We start from the raw sequence: 20,230 nt of genomic DNA, 5'->3' as shown, positions 1-20,230 counted from the left end.
AACGTCAATTCCCTTGAGGATCTTCTCTAGTTCCTCCATTGCTACCTTGCCCAGTCTCATATTGTTTGGACTGATGACAAGGTTTGCAAAATTGTTCACAATTTCAGTTCCTGCACTGTTGACATTAAAGTCGTGCAGTTCTTCTGTACTTCGGATTTTTGCTTTTTTTTAATGTACAGCTGCACTTTCGCCTTTCACTTTCATCATGCGTCGTTCCAAGTCATTGCTGCTTTCTGGTCCAAAGGCTTGGCCATGCAAAGCCCACTAAGGGACAGCCCTGCGCACACGTCCGCAGCCCACTCCAAAACAAGCCCCTCTGCTTTCGGTGGGCTTCGTTCCCAGGTAATTGTGCAGACAGAGTGCAGCCAAGGAGACCAAGAACTACGCGCCCCAGAAGACATTGCTCGGTGACCCGCATTGCATGGTGGGAGCTACGGCACGTCCCGCCCTGCTGAGGGCGTAGGTAACTCTATAGAGATAAAATGTTAGACCTACCACCTCAGTTCTTGCTTGCACGTCGGGTCACAACTAGGACCCGCTTTCCCGCTCGGCTTTCCGGTAAAAACAGGGGACAGATTTCACTATAAAGATGTGCCGCTGTCAGGCGTGGGGCACTTGTGTCCCTCCTGATCTTTTGGCCTCCAAATCCCATGATCCCTCACCAATGCATATGTGAACCGGAGCTTATAAGAGTCGGGAGCCCAAACATTCAGAGGGCCGCACGCAATATGCTTAGCCCACCCTGTGCGCCGGAGGCTTCCTCATTTTTTACTGAAAGTTCAGGGGCAGAGAAAAATGAGGGCCTGTGTGCACCTCTTACTTTTCAAATCTCTATGGGCCCCTCGCGGAGCCAGCCCGCGCTGGGAGGAAGATGGCGGCGCGCGCGGGGACGTTTCCCGCCGTGCCGCGCGCGGACGGGCCGGAGCTTGAGTGGCGCCTGCGCGGGGCCGTTTCCCGTCGTGCCGCGCGCGGCGCCTGGCCGGGCGAGGCGAGCCGAGGCGCGTCGGCGTCGGGTCGGGGCAGGATGAGGCGGGTGAAGGTCGTTCTGGGGCACCTGTCCGGCGCGGGGCCGCCGAGCGCCAGCCCGTGCCTGGGCCTCTTCGGGGCCGCGCGCACGGGGCCGCGCGCGGACGACGTGGTGGTGGTGCACGGGCGCCGGACCCCCATCGCCAAGGCCAAGCGCGGGGGCTTCAAGGTGAGGGGAGCTTGGCGGCGCCCCCCCCCCGGGGTACGGGGCCCCAGGCGCCCGTGGGGATGCGCGCCGAGCGCGTGTCTGCTTCTGCGCGGCCTTTCCGCGCTGCCTGACGGCCGACGCTCCCTGCGGCGAATTAGTGTATCCCCGTGGTTTGTTTCGTGCCTTGCTCTTCCTTCTTCTGTGCTGCTCATCTCTTCGTTTTCCTCTTTTTGTTTCTTTCGTTTATGTATGTTGAAAAATATAATGAATTAATATTTCTCTGTGCTGCCCAGTAGCTGAAGATCTTGTCTATTATTTTTAGAATTAATTTACCTGACATAGTCCTCTGTTACTTTTCTGTACTTCCCAGCAGGCAAAACTGTGTGGTCTTATTTATTTATTTACTATTGGTTAAGAGCATGGGTCTGGGACTCAGGTGAGCTGAGTTTATTCATTTACTTTTATTTATTTATTACATTCATATACCGCCCCACAGCCCACAGAACTCTCTGGGCGGTTTTAGTCCTTGCTCAGCCATAGAGCCAACTGGGTGACTTTGGGGCAGTCACAAGATTTTCAGTTCAATCCAATTCAAAGGATTGTTGTGGGGGTAAGACGAGGAGCAGGAGAAGAAGAAAGAGATAGCGTTGAGTTCTTTGTAAGAAAAAAGATATAAAACTAATAATTAAATCCTGTGCAGTCTGCCACTCCCAGCATGGCTGGATGGGGTGTAGTGGTAATTGTAGGACTGTTTTGTCTAAACGTGAGTAGGATTGTACCCTTAGTTGCTCAGATAATTTAATATATCAGTATGAGGTGCATTCTAATCTAGTTCACCAAATGTTGTAACTGGAACTGGAAGCTTTGAGTTCATTTCAGTGCATATTAAGGAGAGAGTTATTTATTTATTTATTTATTTATTTATTTATTAAAACATTTTTATGCCGCCCCATTCGCCGAAGCCTCGGGGCGGCTTACAACATAGATAAAACAAGTTAAAATCCATATAAAATAATCTTAATTAAAACTCACATTATAAAATAAGCCGCCCTGGCCAGATAAAATTCAATTGTATTTAGCATTTAAAATGTTGCTTAAATAAAAAGGTCTTAGCCTGGCGCCGAAAAACAAATAACGACGAGTTATAACAATTCATACTAATTTATTAAATCCTCTGTACAACTAAAGCAGCCTGTATTTGTGTCTATTTTAGAACAGAAGTTATTCTTTCTGTACCAAAACAAATAAACTTCATAGTCTCATCAACACTGATATCAAACTTAATAGGGTTGCAATCTTTGCATGCAATCTTGCCGTATACATGTTTAAACAGAGCGAAAAGCTTTTCAGCTTCCAGCATGACTGGCTGGGGCACAATGAGAGTTGTAGGACTTCTTTCTGAACATGGGTGAGATTCTGCCTTAAGCCATTGATTGGGCAACAACCTGTTAGAAATATATAAATCTTTTAAATGCAGAATTTTGGCCTGTTCAGATATTAGGAGTGCGGGGAACTACTCTATATGAGTTAGAACATTGGTGTGTCTAGCCTAGAATAGTTAATATTGATGGACAGTGGCTCTGGGGTTTAAGGCAGTTTTTCCTAGTCTTGCATGGAGGAGCTGGGATTTTCTGCATGCAGGGCATGGTGTGCTATGAGTGAGCCATAATGAATTACTTGCTGCTTGATGGCAACCAGTACTTTCTACCTAGAAAGAGACGAGGCATGTTTGGGACCATTTGGCTTCTCTCATGAGGCAGGGTGAAATCAAAGGCATATCAGAAGATGTCCTGTCAGATCACTGTTCACTCACTCTGACTGGTAGGAGAGTTTTTGGCAAGGTTTCTTTTCTGGCCTGGACTGGAGACTGAACTATGCACATTCTTCATGCAAACCAGACGCTTTGGAACTGAGTTCTGAGCTGGTTGTCTTGTTTTCTATTTTGGTCTTATTGGTGTTTCATTTTTAAGTCACATTGGAATGGATTTTATGTAATGGATTGCAACATATGATGGTTGAGTTGGTGCAGTATTAATTCTGCCCTGTGTAAGAACATGTGGAAAAACTAAGGGAAAAGCGAGAGGAAAAATGAATATAAAACAACATTCTCCCTTCATACTGTTCAGCAATCTCCCTTTGTGAGGACATGGAATTCTTTGGCATCTAAAAATATGCCATGTAGTTTACAAAAGGAGAGCCCAAGTTCTGCACCCCGAATCTTTAAAACAAAAACAGTAGGAGAGACATAATATGGGTTGGGAGATTCCAAGGTTTTTTAAAATACTTTCTGCCAGTTCTTTTCCCTGTAAGACTGTGGGGCATTATAAAGGGGTCCTCTCTGGTCTATGCATTACTCTCTTCCCGTGGAAAACTAGATAAAGTAAGAGACTTTGCTACTCACTGAAAGACAGACTAGGAGAGAAGAACAGCTGCTACTTAGGGGTAGATTTCTCTGACTATGGCAGCTAGGTGTGTGTCGTGTGGTCTACAAGAAGGGTCCCTGTCTCAAGTTGACAGTTTAAATTTTGAGATGGGGGAATGGAGGCTAGGTTTGACAAGGGGCAGCTGTTCAGAAGAGGGGTAGTTCCCAAACTTATAGAGTGAGCAGAAGTCCAAAGTACTTTGTTATACCAGATTGCTCAAGCAGCTGCCCGGATACTTCAAAGAAACCCACAAGAAGGGTATGATAGCTAAATTTATTTATTAGATTTATATCCTGCTTTTTTTTCTTACAACAAACTCAAAGCGGCTCACATAATTCTCTTCCTCCTTTTCTCAGTATGATCCCCACAACAACAACTCTGTGAGGTAGGTTGGGCTGAAAGTCTGTGACTGGCCCAAATGATTGATGGTCTTGGATGGGTTATGTTTAAAGAAAGGGCATAATACCTGAGATCCAATTCGTATTTCCAGTAATGACTGAAAACGTAGTGGTAAAAGAAGATTGTGAAAAGAAATGGGGCTCTTGGGTGCTGAAGACATGAGGGCATTTTCTCGGGGAGGAGGGGCTCTTGTATAAAGTAGTAGAAAGGCATAAAGGCCTATTTGCAGGTAGCAGGTCTAGCCCACAGTGAGGAGTTGGCCTGTCAGAACAGTCAAGTGAATAGATTTTCTCTTTTCCCTTCCCTTCCAGGATACAACACCAGATGAGCTCCTTGCGGCAGTCATGACAGCTGTCCTTAAAGACCTAAATCTGAGCCCTGAGAAACTGGAAGATATTTGTGTTGGTAAATAATGCATTTTGAAGTTGCACTGACATGCATTCTTTTCGATCTGTTCCTCTTCTTTCATGCGGCTGTAATCATTAATGTGGTTATATGTGTTGAATTGATTTGGGTCTTTCTTTTGGGCAGGGAGACGGGCTGTAATCTGATTTCTAAAAATGCTATCTGCTGTCATTTGTATCTGGAGGTATCTCTGAACTGCCGATAATGAAAGTGGATTAATCTCTTTGCAATTAGGAAATGTGCTTCAACCTGGTGCTGGAGCTATAACAGCAAGAATTGGACAGTTTCTAAGGTGAACTTTCCTATTTAACATTCTGGAATTGAGGTATTTGGCACCTGTTCACTGTTGCTAAGTTAAGAGGCACCTCCGCCTAGTACTCTTTTAATGTTCAGACTGCAGCACCACCAGCCCCCCGAGAATGCCCTGCGGGTGTTGGAGCCCAAAGCAGCTGGAGGGCACCAGGTTGGAAAGGCTGCCATGCAAAGATTCTGTGGCTGCCAGTTTATGCTCCAGTTTGACTCTCGGTTCAGCTGGAGCTGTATTTGTCCTGCTTGATGAACTTTGTCATACATTTTGGAGTGGGCAAGAGGCTTGGTGGAAACTACGTATTGTGTTCTCTGGGGGTGTCGTACCTAATGACTCGGAGGAGGCATTAGCGCGCGCGAGAAGGCCGCAGGGTCACGGTGAGAATCGGGCTTTAGAGCAGGGAGATTTATACTTAGTGCCCATGACACAGATGGCCCCTCTGGCACCCGACTCTGAGGCTTCTGAGCGAATAGCTTCCCCGCCTCCTGATTCTGAGGTTTTTGAGCAGGTTGCCCCCCCCCACCTGACTCTGAAGCTGTTGGGCGGATTGCTGGAGAACAAGAGGACATGGGAGGAGCTATAGGAGATGCGCAACTTAGGAGGAGACAGACCAGTTGAGACAAAGGAGAGAGAGAAGTTTGTCCAACCCACGTGCAGAGAGACGCGAGAGGAGATTGAAATCCTCATGGCTTTTCCTGAGTTAGGAAGTTAGGAAAAGAGAGAGTTAGAAAGGAGGGGACAACTGAGCTGCATAGAGCTCTTCGCTATAGCTCCTTATCTGCCTGCAATAACCGTAAATCTTGTAGTTGCTAGTAATAAAAGTCTTTAGTTTTATTGCCGGCTGCTGTGTGAGTTAATTGGAGACGTGAGTTACGGCCTCACGTCAGGGGGTAAGAGAATACAACAAGGATTGGCTGGAGAGCGAGAGCAAGAGAGAGGGAGAGCGCGAGAGCGCAAGTTGAATGATTCCCAGGCTACAGCAGAAGAGGCCAAGTGAAACTGTGTATGTGAGACCATCCGTGCTGTGCTGCTCTTCTTCCCCACCTCCCAGCAGCTCGTGGCTACCTTGGCTGCTGCGCATGGCTTGCAGAAGGTGGGGTTGGGCACCCTTGGGAAAGGCAAGGCAGAGCCTCATTCTCGGACCACACAGGGAAGTTGCGAATGGGAAATTGCACCTATGCTGGAGTCTCAGCCCCTGAAGATGCACTCAGAGTGTCATACTCCCATTTCAGGGATCTTCACTTGGCAGAGTTGCTGTAGGTCTTTGGGGTCACACGCCCACTTGCCGGGCCCTTTAAAAAGTGGACTGAGCCAGGAAGGGATGATCAAGTCATGGTCCCCACAGGTTTCTGCGTGCCATTTGACTGTGCAGCAATGCACTCGGGCTTTGTGCCTTTATGCCTGTCCCACGGCTTCAGGAAGAGCGGTAGAGAGATGGTAGAAATGACTTTCCATGGAGAAAGTCCCAGGTTTGGTCCTTGGCATTTCCAGGCAAGGCAGGAAATAACACTTCCCTGAAATCCCATCAGTGGTAGTCACCTAGATGGCCGATGTTTCGTATGAGGCAACTTTTGGCGTTCTGCCACCATAATATTTAGGCATCAGTCCCCAAACTGCATCAGATCCACTAACTTTGCTGTGGGCTCTCTGACTCTGTTGTGGCTTGTGCATCTTATCAAGAGACACTCCTATAGCAAGCTGAGATGATCTCAACATAAGGAGGCCCTAAACTTACTTAATCTAGAAAGTGTCAGAATTGGCTGCGCCAAATGTTTTTCCAACTTTGTTCATGTGCGGATGCATCGCCTTGTTTGTGTCTTGTTTCAGTGACATCCCCGAGACAGTGCCATTGTCGTGTGTGAACAGGCAGTGTTCATCAGGGTTGCAAGCAGTGATCAACATAGCTGGTAAGAAGTGGGGCTGATGGCAGCTTTCCAGCATGGAAGACATGTCTATTCTGTGCTCAAATTTGTCATTTAAGAAACCCAAGAGGAGCTAAGTGATAGCTTCTGTTTAGCATGAAATTATTCACATTTGAAGCAAATATTTGAAGTTTTGCAGGGTTTTGCACAAAAGCTGACATTTTAAAGTGAAATTCCTGGGTCACTTGTCTTGTAATACCTATTGATAGCAGGAGCCTATTTCCTTGGGACAATAACTTTCTTTCCGTAGAGGTCCCAGAATATTATTTTCATCAGTTTTAGCTAAATAAATCAGCTTTGCTGAGATGTGCTCTTTCTTGAAATGATTTTCATTTTAGAGAAGGGGCAAGCTGTTTTCCCCAACCTCAATCTCTCTCTTTGTTTCTATCGCATAAGTGTGTGGCGTCCACCCGGTTCAATTTAAATCATTTTATTTCTAGGTGGCATCAGAAATGGATCTTATGAGATCGGCATGGCCTGTGGGTAAGACCATTCTTCTGAGTGAGCATCTTCCATTCTAGCAGTTCTCTTTGGTCTGTATTTAACTGCCCCTCTGTGCTCTTTGCAAGCGTATCATACAGCTCCTCTGTGTTGTCGGTCTGCAGATGTGAAAGAGGAGGCTTCTCCGATGCTGATACTTCACAGAAATACAAGCAGTCAAGTGTCTCAGAATGCCCTGTTTTTCAGTGCTGGTAATAGAGTAGCAACCTTTGCCCTTGGAGAATGCGCAGGAGCAGCAGTGAGTGGTGGTGTTGATGCCGTTTGAAAGATTTTGTTTAAAATCAAGAATGCAGTCCCGTGCATGTTCAGGCAAAAAAAGTCCCGTGGTTTCAAGCATGCTCCATCCAACTGGAAGTTGCAGGACTTCTTTCGGTATAAACATGCACAGGATTGTGCCCTTTAATGCAGCAAACCTCCCATTTTACGGATTTTCAGATAGGTTGAGAATGGTTGACTGGCAAAGCCCAGGTTTGAATCATTGTCTTGAAGATGCGAAGATCACATTGTGTGCCTGAGGAAAATAGGGTAGGCAGTAACACAAACACTTTAAGTCTGCTAGGGACTAATCCTAGAGTTAAGTCCCCTGTTTTCTTCCAAAATGCATCAGGAAAGATTGTTTTTGTGGGAGTTAATGATCACTATAGGATTGGCAGGTGGCTTTCCCTGCCTCCAATTCATGTGGCAACCTGTGTTAATCTGTGTGACATTAACCTGCAGTTCCCTTTTCTTCGTTACTCCTGTCAGAAAATTCCACATCAGCAGCTTACAAAGAGAAAGGAGATATTCCGTATCTGTGGTGGCTGAAGTTTCTCAAATGTAATACGTAGACAGTTTTACTCTGCTTGATTTGGTAGTCTCTTTAGCGGCTGCAAAAGCAATGATAAGACTTGATAAACAAGTCACTGCTGTAAGCATGTACATTCTCGAATTGACTACTTACCTGTTACAGACATTACTCTTTTGAAGTTTTCAAGTGTGTGTTATGGCAAGCTTCATTACAGCAGAGTAGTGCAAGTAGAGGCAGTCTCTGAGTTCCATACTTGAGAAAATGGAAGTTCGTCTTTAAGTCGAATGTGTATGTAAGCCAGATCACGTGTAGTTGGCCCTTCACATTTATGGGGGTTAGAAGTGCAGGGGTCTCTTGAAAGTGGAAAAACCAAACATCTCTCTAACTCTCCCCCGCCCCCAAAACTCACCAGTGCCGTCTCTTGCTGCTTAATATGATAAAAATATGCTGAATTGACATACAGTACTTGATTAAAGTCTTAAAATAATTAAAACCTTGGAACTTTAAAACTACATGACTTAAACATCTAGCTTAAAAAGATGCCTCTTCATGCCAGTTCTAAAAGCCAAGGGAATGGAGGGCAGACATAGGTTTTGAGGAAGTGCTTCCTGCATTTGGGAGGCAACACAGGAGAAACCCAGCAACCTGCTTCTGACGATAATGTCGCCCATGAAAACGTCTCTCCTGAGGATCTTAATACCCAGGCAGGTCCATAACAAGACAGGTGTCTCTTGCATAGGCAGGTTCTAAGCTAAAAACTATTACCTTGAATTGAGCTAGGGAGCAGTTAGTGACCTCCGGATGCTCTGATTTGCACCAGTTGAATCTTCCAGCTCATAGAGCACATTGCAATAGTATTAGCAAGAAGTAGCCAAAGCCTAGATAACTATTTCCAAGTCAGAAAAACTCTGGAACAGTTAGGGCACAAAGACTTGTGCAAGTGCACAAATCGCCACCTGAACAGATCTTAGGGGAGCATCGCTCCTTCTGGACAGATTGAATCCCAGTCCCTGAATCAGGCCGCATAACCTGAAGTAACGTGCTGCCAAACATGGCTGGCAAACCCCGTGCTGGAGTTACGTAGGATAAAGGTTGAATGCTCCTGGTTTCCTGAGCAGATTGACTCTGATCTTGAGTTCCTGTTATGCAAGCCACGCATTGCCACAGGTGTGTGGGCGATTCCTGCTTGCTTTGGGAAAGGCTCGGCCCATGCTGTAAAGCCAGGCAGAGTATGTAGCTAACTTTCAACTAGCCTGGCTGGGAACTTTGGTCCCTCATATTCATTAACTCTGTCAGGAGAATATTAATCCGCACTTCGTGGGCTGTGCAGATGTGTAGAACTCAGAACTGCAAATGTGGGCATTAAAAGTTGTTGCTCCCTATATACTAGGAGAGTTTTCGTCTCTCCTGGTCTGAGGCTGGTGATTGTCCCTGTGGCATCAAACCTGCTCTCCTAAAAACCCATCACACATTCTGGAGTTGTCAGGATTTCAGTGGGGTTACGCGCCATGCAGCTGTGATTGCTAGGACCCAGGATGGGTGGCTGTCCTGAGCCGAGTACAGAACTTCCTGCCTCGGTGAATATTTTGAGATGGAACGGAATAAGTTGGAGCATTTCAGAAAACGTCCGAAATGTTCTGTGTCCCAGATGATACAGTGCAGGTTTTGAAAGTGCAACGAAGAAAATAATGGCAATTTTTTTGCCACCATGTTCATCTTGCTTTCTAATGCGGTGCTCCTGCACAGCTTCGCGGGGGCAACAGATCTCAACGTGGCATGTTTCCAGGTTAGGTGGGACTGAAGTCTTGTGTTCGGAGGCCTGACATGCTAGTACAGAGCAGTGGTGGAATCTGCTGGAGGATTAGCCTCAGTGGCAAACTGCAAACCAAATTTGGATCACTTCAGCTGGCAAGTGCATTTGAGCTCTTGCCATAGCCTTTGAGCAGAGAAGATAACTGACCATGTGATTCTATATACACCCACTAAGAAGTAACTCAAATTGAGTTCACTGGAGCTTATTCCTGAGAAAGTGGGTGTAGGATTGCTCCCTTAAATGATTTCCTGAGATCACTCACTAGACCCAGTTGTGTATTCAGGCAGAGTTCACGTCTGAGAATCACCCCATTGATTCTTCTGGACCTCTCAGCGGCTATTGATGCCATTGACCATGGTATCCTTCTGAGGAGGTGGGTTGGGTTGGGAGTTGGGGGCACCGTTTTGTGATGGTTCCGAGCCTACCCTGCCGACCGTCTCCAGATGGTGGTGCTGGGGAACTGCTCCTCTGTGCCATGGCCTTTGCACCATGCTTTTCAACATCTGCATGAGACTGCTGGGAGAGTTTATCTGGAGGTTTGGGCTGAAGTGTCGTCATGCCTGCTTACTAGGACTGGTGCTCTTGCGCGTATCACGTTGATCCTGCCCAGGTTGCACTGGGTGCTGGTTGGCGTCTGGGCCCAATTCAAAGAGCTTACAATAACATCCAAAGCCCTAAACAGCTTGGGGCCAGGTTATCTAACGGAGCACTTCTCCCCATTTGTACCAGCCGGGCCACTGTGGTCCTCAGCTGCAGCCCTCCTCCATGCTCCTTCCCCCAGTGAAGTGAGCCGGGAGTTTGCTAGGAGGAGAGCTTTTTCAAACGTGGTGCCCACGCTCTGGAACTCAGTCCCACTGGGGGTGCGGTTGGCGCCTACCCTTTTGGCTTTTAGGCACCAACTAAAGACACATCTGTTCTGTAGCTCTTGATTAGATGACCCTCGTTATTGCTGTTTTAATATTTGTTAATTGCACTGCTGCCAACCTGTTTTAATTTTAATCCTCTTGTTTTATTTCTGGTTTATGTTTATGTATTGTATTTATTTTATTTTGTGTGTCTTGGTGTTATTGAATTTTGATTGCTTTATGATTTTAGTGTTACTGTACTAATTGTCTGTTGTCTTCTGTGTTTTATATTATGTCTTGATGTAATGGATATTAATGACGTGAGCCACCCAGAGAGCCTATGGCTAGTGGGGTGGCATACAGATCAAATCAATAAATGCAAATCAATAATATTTTTGTTGTGTAATATCAGAGTAAGTTAGATGTTTCATTGCCTCTTTTCAGGAATTCCCCTTTTTTCTTGCGATATTCACAACAGCATCTCTTTTTCTGTTATGCCAGAGTGGAAAGCATGTCTCTGCGTAGCGCTGGCGATCCTGGGGACGTCAGCCCTCGGATGGTGGACAGTGCCAAAGCAAGAGACTGCCTTATCCCAATGGGGTGAGCCTTTTCCTCTCCTCCTGCATTTCAGAGGGGCGTTCTTGGAACTGCCCTTCATTTAAGCATTTGCCTATGAGATGCTGGTCAAGTTGACTACTACAAGGCACCCAGTGTCGCATGAGAGAGCATAATGCGCTAGCACTGTGGTCTTACCCTGCCATACGCAGTCCCGTGTATACATGGCAGAAATGTCCAGGGTCTGCACAAAAGCGAGGTGAATTCATCAGTTTTCCCTGTGAGTGCTTTTCCTGAATAATTTTGACAACGGGGAGCACTGATCACTGGAGAGCCTGTTCAGGATTTCTCCTCCCCTCCAATCCTTCGGCGTTTCATCACATACTTCAAAGCTTAGGTTTGTGATTCTCGGCATGTCGGGTCCTGAACATTCACCACTGTAGCCCATTGGGTGAGTTCCAGTTGCTTCCTGATGCAGAGGCCCTTCGCTGTTCCGTTATCTTTATACAGAAGCAGAGAGCCTCTAAACCAGTGATGGCAAACCTTTTAGAGCGCCCAAACTGCAACCCAAAACCCACTTATTTATCACAAAGTGCCAACACTGCAATAAAATCTGAAAAATGAGGTTTTAGTTTAGAAACAACAACTCTCAGCCAGTCCAAACAAATATTTATACAGTGGTACCTTGGCTCATGAACTTAATCAGTTCCAGGACTCTGATCGTGACCCAAATTGGTCGTGAGCCAAGTTAAATTTCCCCATGAGGTGCAGTGTAAATAAGGTTAATCTGTTCTGTAACTATTGTTTTTTAGTCAGAAAAATGTGAAGCAAAGTGATAAAGAACAACAAAGATTGCGGCCATCCCCCCTCCCCCCCCGAGCAGGAACAAGCCCATCTTCCCGCTCCCGAGCATGACCATGACTGAGCCCGTGATCCCCGCACGGGCCCATCATCCCAGCGCCCTGCAGGGGGGGGACCGGCGCGGGCGCACTGTGGGGGGAGGCAGGCAGGAGCAGAGGCATGCCGCAGGTGGAGACGGGCACAGTCGTGCTGCGGGGGGAAGATGGCCGAGATCACGGCTGCGCTCATGCAGGAAAGACGGGCGTGACCTCGGCCATCTCTCCGCCCCCCTGCACAGTCGTGGCCATCTCCCCACTCGGTGGGTGGGGGGCAGGGAGATGGCCGGGACCTTGGTCGCCACCCAATGTGGCGTTCGTGACCCGAGTTAAATTTTTTAATGAAATTTTTGTTTGCAACCCGATTTGGTCGTGAACAAAGGCTTTTGTGAGCCAAAGCACCACTATATATCCTTGGCAGTGCACTGAGTGGCCGTGCAAAAGCTCGGACGAGTCACGGCTGATGAGTTGTGGCTAATGAGTCGCGGCTTGTGACGTCATTGCCTGGCGCCGCTACTCCTTTCCAAGCATGCGCATGGCCCCTGTGTGTGCTGTCTGATGCTCGGCTTCTGGGGCGATGCTGGTGCGATTTGGCTTGCATGCCAACAGAGAGGGCTCTGCATGCTGCTGTGGCATGCATGCCATAGGTTCACCGGCACTGCCCTAACCCTGCCCTGGTGCACACCCCTAACCCTAATGCAGGGCTAAAGTTCCATTGAAAAGAGGGCGATTTTGAAAAAGCCTTCCTCGAGTCGCTTTTTCTGTACACCTCATCATCTCTGCCCATTCTAAACACATTCCAACCATCAAACTCCTACCAGGACACCGCATTTTTCTAACCCTACCCTGGTGCACTCCTAACCCAAATACAGGACTAAAGTTCCATACAGAAGAGGGAGATTTTGAAAAAGCCTTCCTTGAGTAGCTTTTTCTGCACTGCTCATCCTTTCCTCCCATTCTAAACAAATTCCAACCATCAGAATCATGCCAGGACACCTCGTTTTTCTAACTAACCCAGTGATGGTGAACCTTGTAGAGACCAAGTGCCCAAACTGCAACCCAAAACCCTCTTATTTATCACAAAGTGCCAACACTGCAATAAAACCTGAAAACTGAGGATTTGGTTTAGAAAAAACAACTCACAGCCAGTCCAAGCGAATGTATATATGCTTGGCAGCGCACTGACGCAGCCCTGCAAAGGCTTGGATGAGTCGTGGCTAATGAGTCGTGGCTTGTGACGTCATCCCCTGGCACCACTACTCCTTTCTGAGCATGTGCATGGCCCCTGTGTGCGCTGTTATCTGATGCTCGGCTGCTGGGGCGATGCTGGGGCGACTTGGCTCGCGTGCCGACAGAGAGGGCTCTGTGTGCCCGCTGTGGCACAGGCGCCATAGGTTCTCCACCACTGCTCTAAACCACTGGATTAATCTGTGTTGTCTTAAATCTTGTTTTTCAGAATAACCTCTGAGAATGTGGCGGAAAGATTTGGTGTCTCCCGGAAAAAGCAAGATGCCTTTGCCTTGGCTTCCCAGCAAAAGTAAATGGCTGCCACTGAGGTTGTGCGGGGGAGGGTGTTGGGAAGTGGAGCTTGTGACTGCATCTCACACTTTCCGCCGCTTGTTTTGCTCCTTCTGCCATGTTTCGGTGCAAACACTCAAATCCCAAAGACAGACTTGCTTATTGGTTTAGGAGTCTGCATGCCAATTTTCCTCCGTGTGGTGTTGGGCTGCAGTCAGACTGAATTTACACCATGTGGCTTAACAGTCAGATCATCCTGTGTGGGTCCGTCCCCCTGTTCTGCCCGTAGTTCTCTGGGCATTCTTTAGAAAGCAATATCCTGGCTCTCAGCAAGACCCCTCAGCGTGTTGCGTGTTTGCATGGCGTGTAGTCAGGGGAGCGGCTGCCAGGCTCTTTGCCTTTGTGGCTTGGCCCCCCTCCCAGGAAGTTCAGAATCCAGTCTTGCTCTTTTTTGCTGGTGTGGCACCAATCGTAGAAGCCGGTGCACCCACGCCCCCTGCCTTGCTTATGTTTGGGAATCTGACAGGCCTTGTCTCAAGCGGGATGCTGCTGCTTTCCACCCCATGTTCCTGCTCAGACACATGAACTGTTGAGGACGGCAAAGAACAGACCAACCTGGTTTCTGTAGCTTGCTACTGGCTGCACCATGGGGGGCTATGACAGCAACCTTCCTGGTTACCGAATTTCAGGCTGCACCATCCATTTCCCCGTTGAACCTTGGTGTTGTGGTGGCCAGAAGTAGTTTTCCCTTTACAACAAGGTGCACGATGGACTTGGTCCTAAAGGAAAATTGCACCATTGCTACAGCAGCAAATTCGGCAAGGGCCAAAAACAGGTGGGGGGGTGCTTGGAGTCTGCGAGCCGTGTCTTGCCTGCTTGCCCCCGGCTCCGGCAGCAGCTGTCTTGTGCTTTTCAGAGGCCGTCCTACACACAGGGAGCTCCCCTTTGTGCAGCTTTTGCACAGAGTCCGCCCTGTGCTGAGCACAATCGTACTTGTGGGAAAGAGCATCAAAAGGATAATCTCACTGTTTTTGTGCTTCTAGAGCAGCTCGCGCCCAAAAGTTGGGATTGTTTAAAAATGAGATCGTCCCTGTGACCACGACTGTCAGTGATGACCAGGGCAACACGAAAACGATCACTGTGCTCCAGGACGAAGGGGTCAGGCCAGGCACCACGCTGGAGGGCCTGGCGAAGCTGAAGCCAGCCTTCAAGGAGAATGGGACCACGACTGCTGGTAAGCGCCAGGCGCGGAGAGCGGGGAGAAGCTGCCTGGCACTGAACCGACCTGGGGCGGGTTGCACTCTGGGCCAAGGAAAGTGGTCTTTCACTTTCCAAGAATTAGACAAAAGGATGAAATGAATGCATAGTCCGTCAGACTGGCTCGTCAGGTAAATGGCGTTTGCCATGTGACGTAGTGTAACGTCAACAGCGAAGGCAAACAGATTTAGTAAAACTTGTCTTTAAGAGGGACCAAAGCTCAGGGCAGAGCACAGGATGTGTGTGTGGACGGCCACGGGAGGCGGCCCCCGGCGCTTCCCGTGCAGGAGGTCGGGAGCCATTGGTAGGAAAGGCCACTGCAACCTGGCCTGCAGAAGGTGGCCCCTGACATCCAGGTTCTTTCTGGAAAAGGTTGGTTCTCTTGATGAAACAAGGCACACTTCCCTTGAACTTAGTATTTCTCCCACACAAGTTTTCTGCCTCGCTCCGTTTATCCAGTGCGCATTTAATCATCTGGCAAGGGTGCCATGGTTGACCCTGAAAGGCAGAGAGTGTGAGGTGCTTCCAGAAATCACTTTTGCTGGCAGTTTTATCTAATAACAGCTTAACACAGTTTTTACTTGTTCAAGCAGCTGTGCTTCTGCACTTGCATTCTGTTTATATGAATTGCATTCAACTAAATCATTGCCTTTTTGTGATTTTGATGCAGGAGCAAAGGATGGGGGGCTGGCAGTTCCTTGGAGGGGCGTGTGTGCAGAAAAGGACAAGTTGGGAGTCAGACAAAGGAATCCTGTGACTTTTTGTAGCCACTGTGTCAGATCCTAGAATGCTCCCATTTTGAGAGCCACAGAAGGCAGCAAGCAAGGATGATTCTCCTTGAGCCCTGTTAATTGGACCTTCTCTTAAAAGCCAGAGCAACCCTAAGTCCTAGGAACTCTGAGCAGTCCCGATACTGTGCCAATTACATACTCTCATGTTATCCCGCCCCACAGGGTGGTTGTTGTGAGAGTAAAATGGAGAGGAGGGGTACCGTGTGAGTCTCCCTTACAGGAGGAAGAAAGGTGGGTTCAGTTGTAATGAAGATGGTGGTCATGATTGTGATGACAGGACAATCGGTGGGGGTGGTAACATAATAATTGGTCTGTGGATGCCTGTGAATAGACTTGACTCTTGTGCCAGTATTCTGCATGGGTGTGGCGTAATTAATCCGTTTGTGTTCTGCTATCAGTTTATCTACATTCTTGTAACTAAGCTTGGGCAAGCAAGGCTGAAATCTTCCCAGGTGAGCCCAGTAATATGTCACATGAAACCTCTTATTACCACAGGTAATTCCAGCCAAGTTAGTGACGGTGCTGCTGCGGTCCTTCTGGCCAGACGCTCCAAAGCATCACAGCTGGGCCTTCCTATCCTTGGAGTGCTGAAGTCTTACGCTGTAGTTGGAGTCCCACCTGATGTTATGGGCATAGGGCCAGCCTACGCCATTCCAGCAGCTTTGGAAAAGGCTGGTGAGAAGTGACTTTGGACTTCAGTTTAAGCGGTGGGGATACTTAAATCTCTCCGAAATACCAGTACACTTGAACTTTGTCTGCTCTCTGAAGAAGGCATGAAACATTCAGGTGTACCTGTATTTTGGGGATGCAGAGCAAGCAGACGCTGCTCATCTGTGTAAAACGAAAGGGTGGGATCTTGGCTTAATTACCATTAACATGGTTAGAGAGGAAAACATTCTGAGTAAATTTTTGTTTAGTTACGGCATTTGCTGTCCCCGTCCCCTTTGAGGTGACATACTTCTCACTCCTGTAATTTGGCTTCCATTGCGTGGTGTACTTTTTCCTAGTGCTGCTAAACTGTAGCTGAACCTCCAAAATGCAGTGTATCAGTGCCTTAGCTGAAAAGGTACCTTAACCACTGCAGAAACTAGCATGTTTCTTTATTGAATAAAATGGTACAATCTTTGTTGGAAACTTGCTAACCCTGCATTTAGCAGCTTCACTACTAGAAGGAACAAAAATACTATGATGATTATTGTCGCTAGCTTGGGGTCAGGGCAAAGCTACACTACACGGCACAAAACAGTATTGAGACACTGTATTCTTGCGCACTACCAGGAAAAGGTCATTTTAGCAAATGTTCTTTCCAACATGCAGGTTTGACTGTGAATGACATCGACATATTTGAAATCAACGAGGCCTTTGCTAGCCAGGTGAGACGGGCCCATCTTGCTGAGCCTTTTTTTCAGTGTTACCTGGGGGTGCGAGGGGGCAGACTTGCTCTCTGTTGCAGCAGAGATGCCAAATGGATTCGGGCTTCTTCCAGAGACAATAGGCTTCCTTAAAACTGAACGGCTATTTCCCCATCATTTCTTTTCCAATATGCTAGCAACATATAGGTGAAGTGATCTCAAAAGCTCTTTCTAGCTGTGGTAATAAGGAAAGGAGGCAGGGTGAAGTTCAGCTTCTGGTAATCGCATGGCTTCTGGGTAACCAGTCTCTAATCCATCCCCGCCTGGACTGTTGCAGTCTCTCCATGGCGCCTAATGGATTCCTCGTCAGAGCAGTGGAAGTGGCCAGAGCAGCACTGTGGCGAGAAGCTGTCTAGCTCTGCCCTGCTGTGGCAGCTTTAATGGGAACGGAAGGCCTTTCTTCCGCTAAGCGCCTCCCCCCCTCCGATACTTCCGGATGTGGACCAACACCTCTGCCTGCCCGCACAGCTGCTGCTGAGGGTGGAATCCGGCATGCCTTAGCAGCAACTGGTCCCTGGATTTGAAGCCCCTTTCACTGCATTTATACGAAGTGTGAAATGCAGATGTGCGGATCATGTATTCTTTGGTCATGCCATTCATCAGGTGATTCTAGGAATGCTCTCTCCTGCGTCACAGGCAGAGATGCAGATTTTGAGTAAGGGCATCGTCTGTTTTAACACATGAAATCCCGTTAATTTAAAATCCTGGGAGAGGCCAGTTAACACAGTCTCAGCAGGTTCCTGAAGCTGATACGACAGTATTTTTCCAGGCTGTCTACTGCATGGAGAAGCTTGGCATCCCCCTGGAGAAGGTCAATCCTCTTGGTGGTGCCATTGCGTTGGGCCACCCTCTGGGTTGCACCGGGACTCGGCAGGTTGTCACTCTGCTCTCTGAGCTGAAGCGTAGAGGGAAGAGGTAAGTGTGGGGCGGGAAAGCATTGCTTTCACTAATGCTTAGCGATACAGTCAGCTGCATCTTGCTAAAAATGGAAGCACCTGTGATATTTGACGCCTGCCCTGCCCTGCCCTGCCCTGCCCTACACACTGTTGCAAGGATCGCCCAGCTGGCTACTGAACTGGGGAAGCTTGTTCAGAAATCAGACTAGCAAGAAACTTGATTTCCTGCAAGTTCTAATAGGAAGGCAGAAGTCTTAGAACACAACCAAGAAGTTATTTTTCATCATTTCACAAGGTGCTTTGGATTGGGTAGATGTTGCTCAGGGATTCTTCCCTGCTCGTCTTGCTTGCACATACAGCCACTGTGTCCACTCCAGGTTTGGCCAGTTACCACTCGCCTCTTTCCCTTTCCAAATACTTGTGACTGTGTTGAGTTGAAGGCTGTTTCGCAGACCTTTGACAACTGAACATTTTCACCATCCAAACCGCTTTTAGATGCTATGGAAATTACCAAAATCCCCCTCCCACTTCCTTTTGTACAAGCTTGTTGTCTGGTTATGCTCCGTGATTGGATGGGGCAAAGCCAAAGTGGTGTGTCCTGTGCAGGTGCAGCTGGCAGTCTTTGCAGGCGAGCAGCTGCATGCCTTTAATTTAAATCCAATCCTGGCAGCATATTATCTGTTCCCTTGTATTGCACAGTTTAGGGCTACTGGTCTACCTGGTTGTGTGTGGCTGGGATTGAATCCAGTTGCTCTTGTGCAAACCATTCCAGTAAAGATGTGAGGGGGAAGGGTGTTGCTGGCATTGCCATGTTGTAATGTTTTATTCTGTGCTGTGGAGTCTGCCATGTGGGTCCAGTGTGGCAGGGCACACGAGTGGAAACAGTCAGCTGCTAGAACCTGAAGTGAGCCGACTGCCACAGAATTTTTAAACCCCTGGAGATTCTATGGAGCCATGTGCTAATTTGCACTCTTGTTTCAGAGGGTATGGTGTGGTCTCCATGTGCATTGGGACGGGCATGGGAGCTGCAGCAGTGTTTGAGTACCCTGGGAAGTGAACTGAACTCCAGCCTGGCTGAAGTTGCCAACTCTCCCAACACCTGGAACGTTCCAGCAACTGAGAACAAGGAAAGGTCCCGCTAGATGAATCTGTTCATAAATCTGTCTAATGAAACAGTGCTTAATGTGCAGCCTGCGAGTGGGTCGCATCCCACAGGGCTTCCCCTTCCCTCCTTCATTGCAGACTCTGCTTCCGGCCGAGATGCTGCCATGGAACCCGGTCAATCTGGCATTGGACTTAACAGGAAGATGTACCAGCTGTAATGGAGTGGCACTGAGAAACTTGACACCGCGAGACTTGCCTGTGGCGTGGAACTGGTTGAGCACCTCCCTGGGCACTGGAACCTCATGAAATGAATTGCATCATTGGGAGTGGGATGTAGCGGGCACGGGGTCTGCTTCTAACCATGTGAGGAGAGAGATTTGAGTACCGGTCCTTTTGCGGATGGGCTCCTTCATGAGTGGTTCATTGAGTAACAAGGAACGACTGGCACAGAACTGCTGCAGCAGAGCTTGCTTCGGGAAACGGTTCCTGTGGGGAAGCTTAAGGAAATGGGGGCTCTGCATTCTGAAGCAAGCACCTGAGTGACATGGCCAGGATTGGCATGTGGCTTGGGGCGTGTCCCACTTAAGCACTTCAGCGCATTCTAGAGGCTGCCTTTTAAAAAGTGTTTTTAAAGAGAAAATGAGGCCACAGCCGCTTCTGGCAGCAACAGCTTAAGGCGATTTGCCATCATTCCTGTTTCCATATAAGATCACTGGGAAGCACGGGGTTTCCTCATCCATCCTGTCCGTCCTCGTGGCAATTGATACCCATTTGTGGGGGACCGTCATGTTCCAAATGGCTGTGGCCTATTAACAGCTTTTAAAAATACATAGAAGGCAGCCCTCGTTTAGAATAAAAATGGGCAAGCTCTCAGAAATGCATATTCACTCACATATGTAAGAGACTCTAGAAAACGCAGAACTGGCTTGGACTGAATTCAGAACAGCCGTCCTTTCCCTCTGGCTCATGCAGGTCACAAATGCTTCACTGCTTTGTTGAAGAGACCAAACTGATTCTTTGTTGATTAAAGACGCTCTAATCTAAAATTAGTAAAACAGTTGAGAGACTTGGAAGGAAAGGTTATGCACTACCATTCATGTCAGTTTTCTTGCCTATTAAATTCTCAACCTCTTAATACTCCTATTTCTCTCACTTCTGTTCTACAACAAAGCAGAGCTAAATTGTTCCTGAAGTCCAGTGACACCACTTAAAACTGGGCCCTCCA

The 20,230-nt window shown here is 47.9% G+C and overlaps 1 protein-coding gene across 1 annotated transcript; it reads left to right on the top strand.

The window, feature by feature from the left end:
- Positions 1–991: 991 nt before the first annotated feature.
- Positions 992–20,140, top strand: ACAA1 (acetyl-CoA acyltransferase 1). Its single transcript, XM_044425339.1, has 12 exons — positions 992–1,195; positions 4,308–4,401; positions 4,636–4,693; positions 6,536–6,615; positions 7,071–7,113; positions 11,078–11,176; positions 13,484–13,564; positions 14,589–14,779; positions 16,089–16,268; positions 16,911–16,966; positions 17,775–17,920; positions 18,883–20,140. Exons 1-12 carry the CDS (start codon positions 1,025–1,027, stop codon positions 18,956–18,958), a joined length of 1,275 nt encoding a protein of 424 aa, XP_044281274.1. The 5' UTR covers positions 992–1,024; the 3' UTR covers positions 18,959–20,140.
- The last annotated feature ends 90 nt before the right edge of the window (positions 20,141–20,230 follow it).

This window comes from Varanus komodoensis, unplaced genomic scaffold (assembly GCF_004798865.1).
Source record: "Varanus komodoensis strain SLA01 unplaced genomic scaffold, ASM479886v1 scaffold15, whole genome shotgun sequence".
NCBI classification, from domain to species: Eukaryota; Metazoa; Chordata; class Lepidosauria; order Squamata; family Varanidae; genus Varanus; species Varanus komodoensis.
This window is presented reverse-complemented; position numbering and strand designations above follow the sequence as displayed.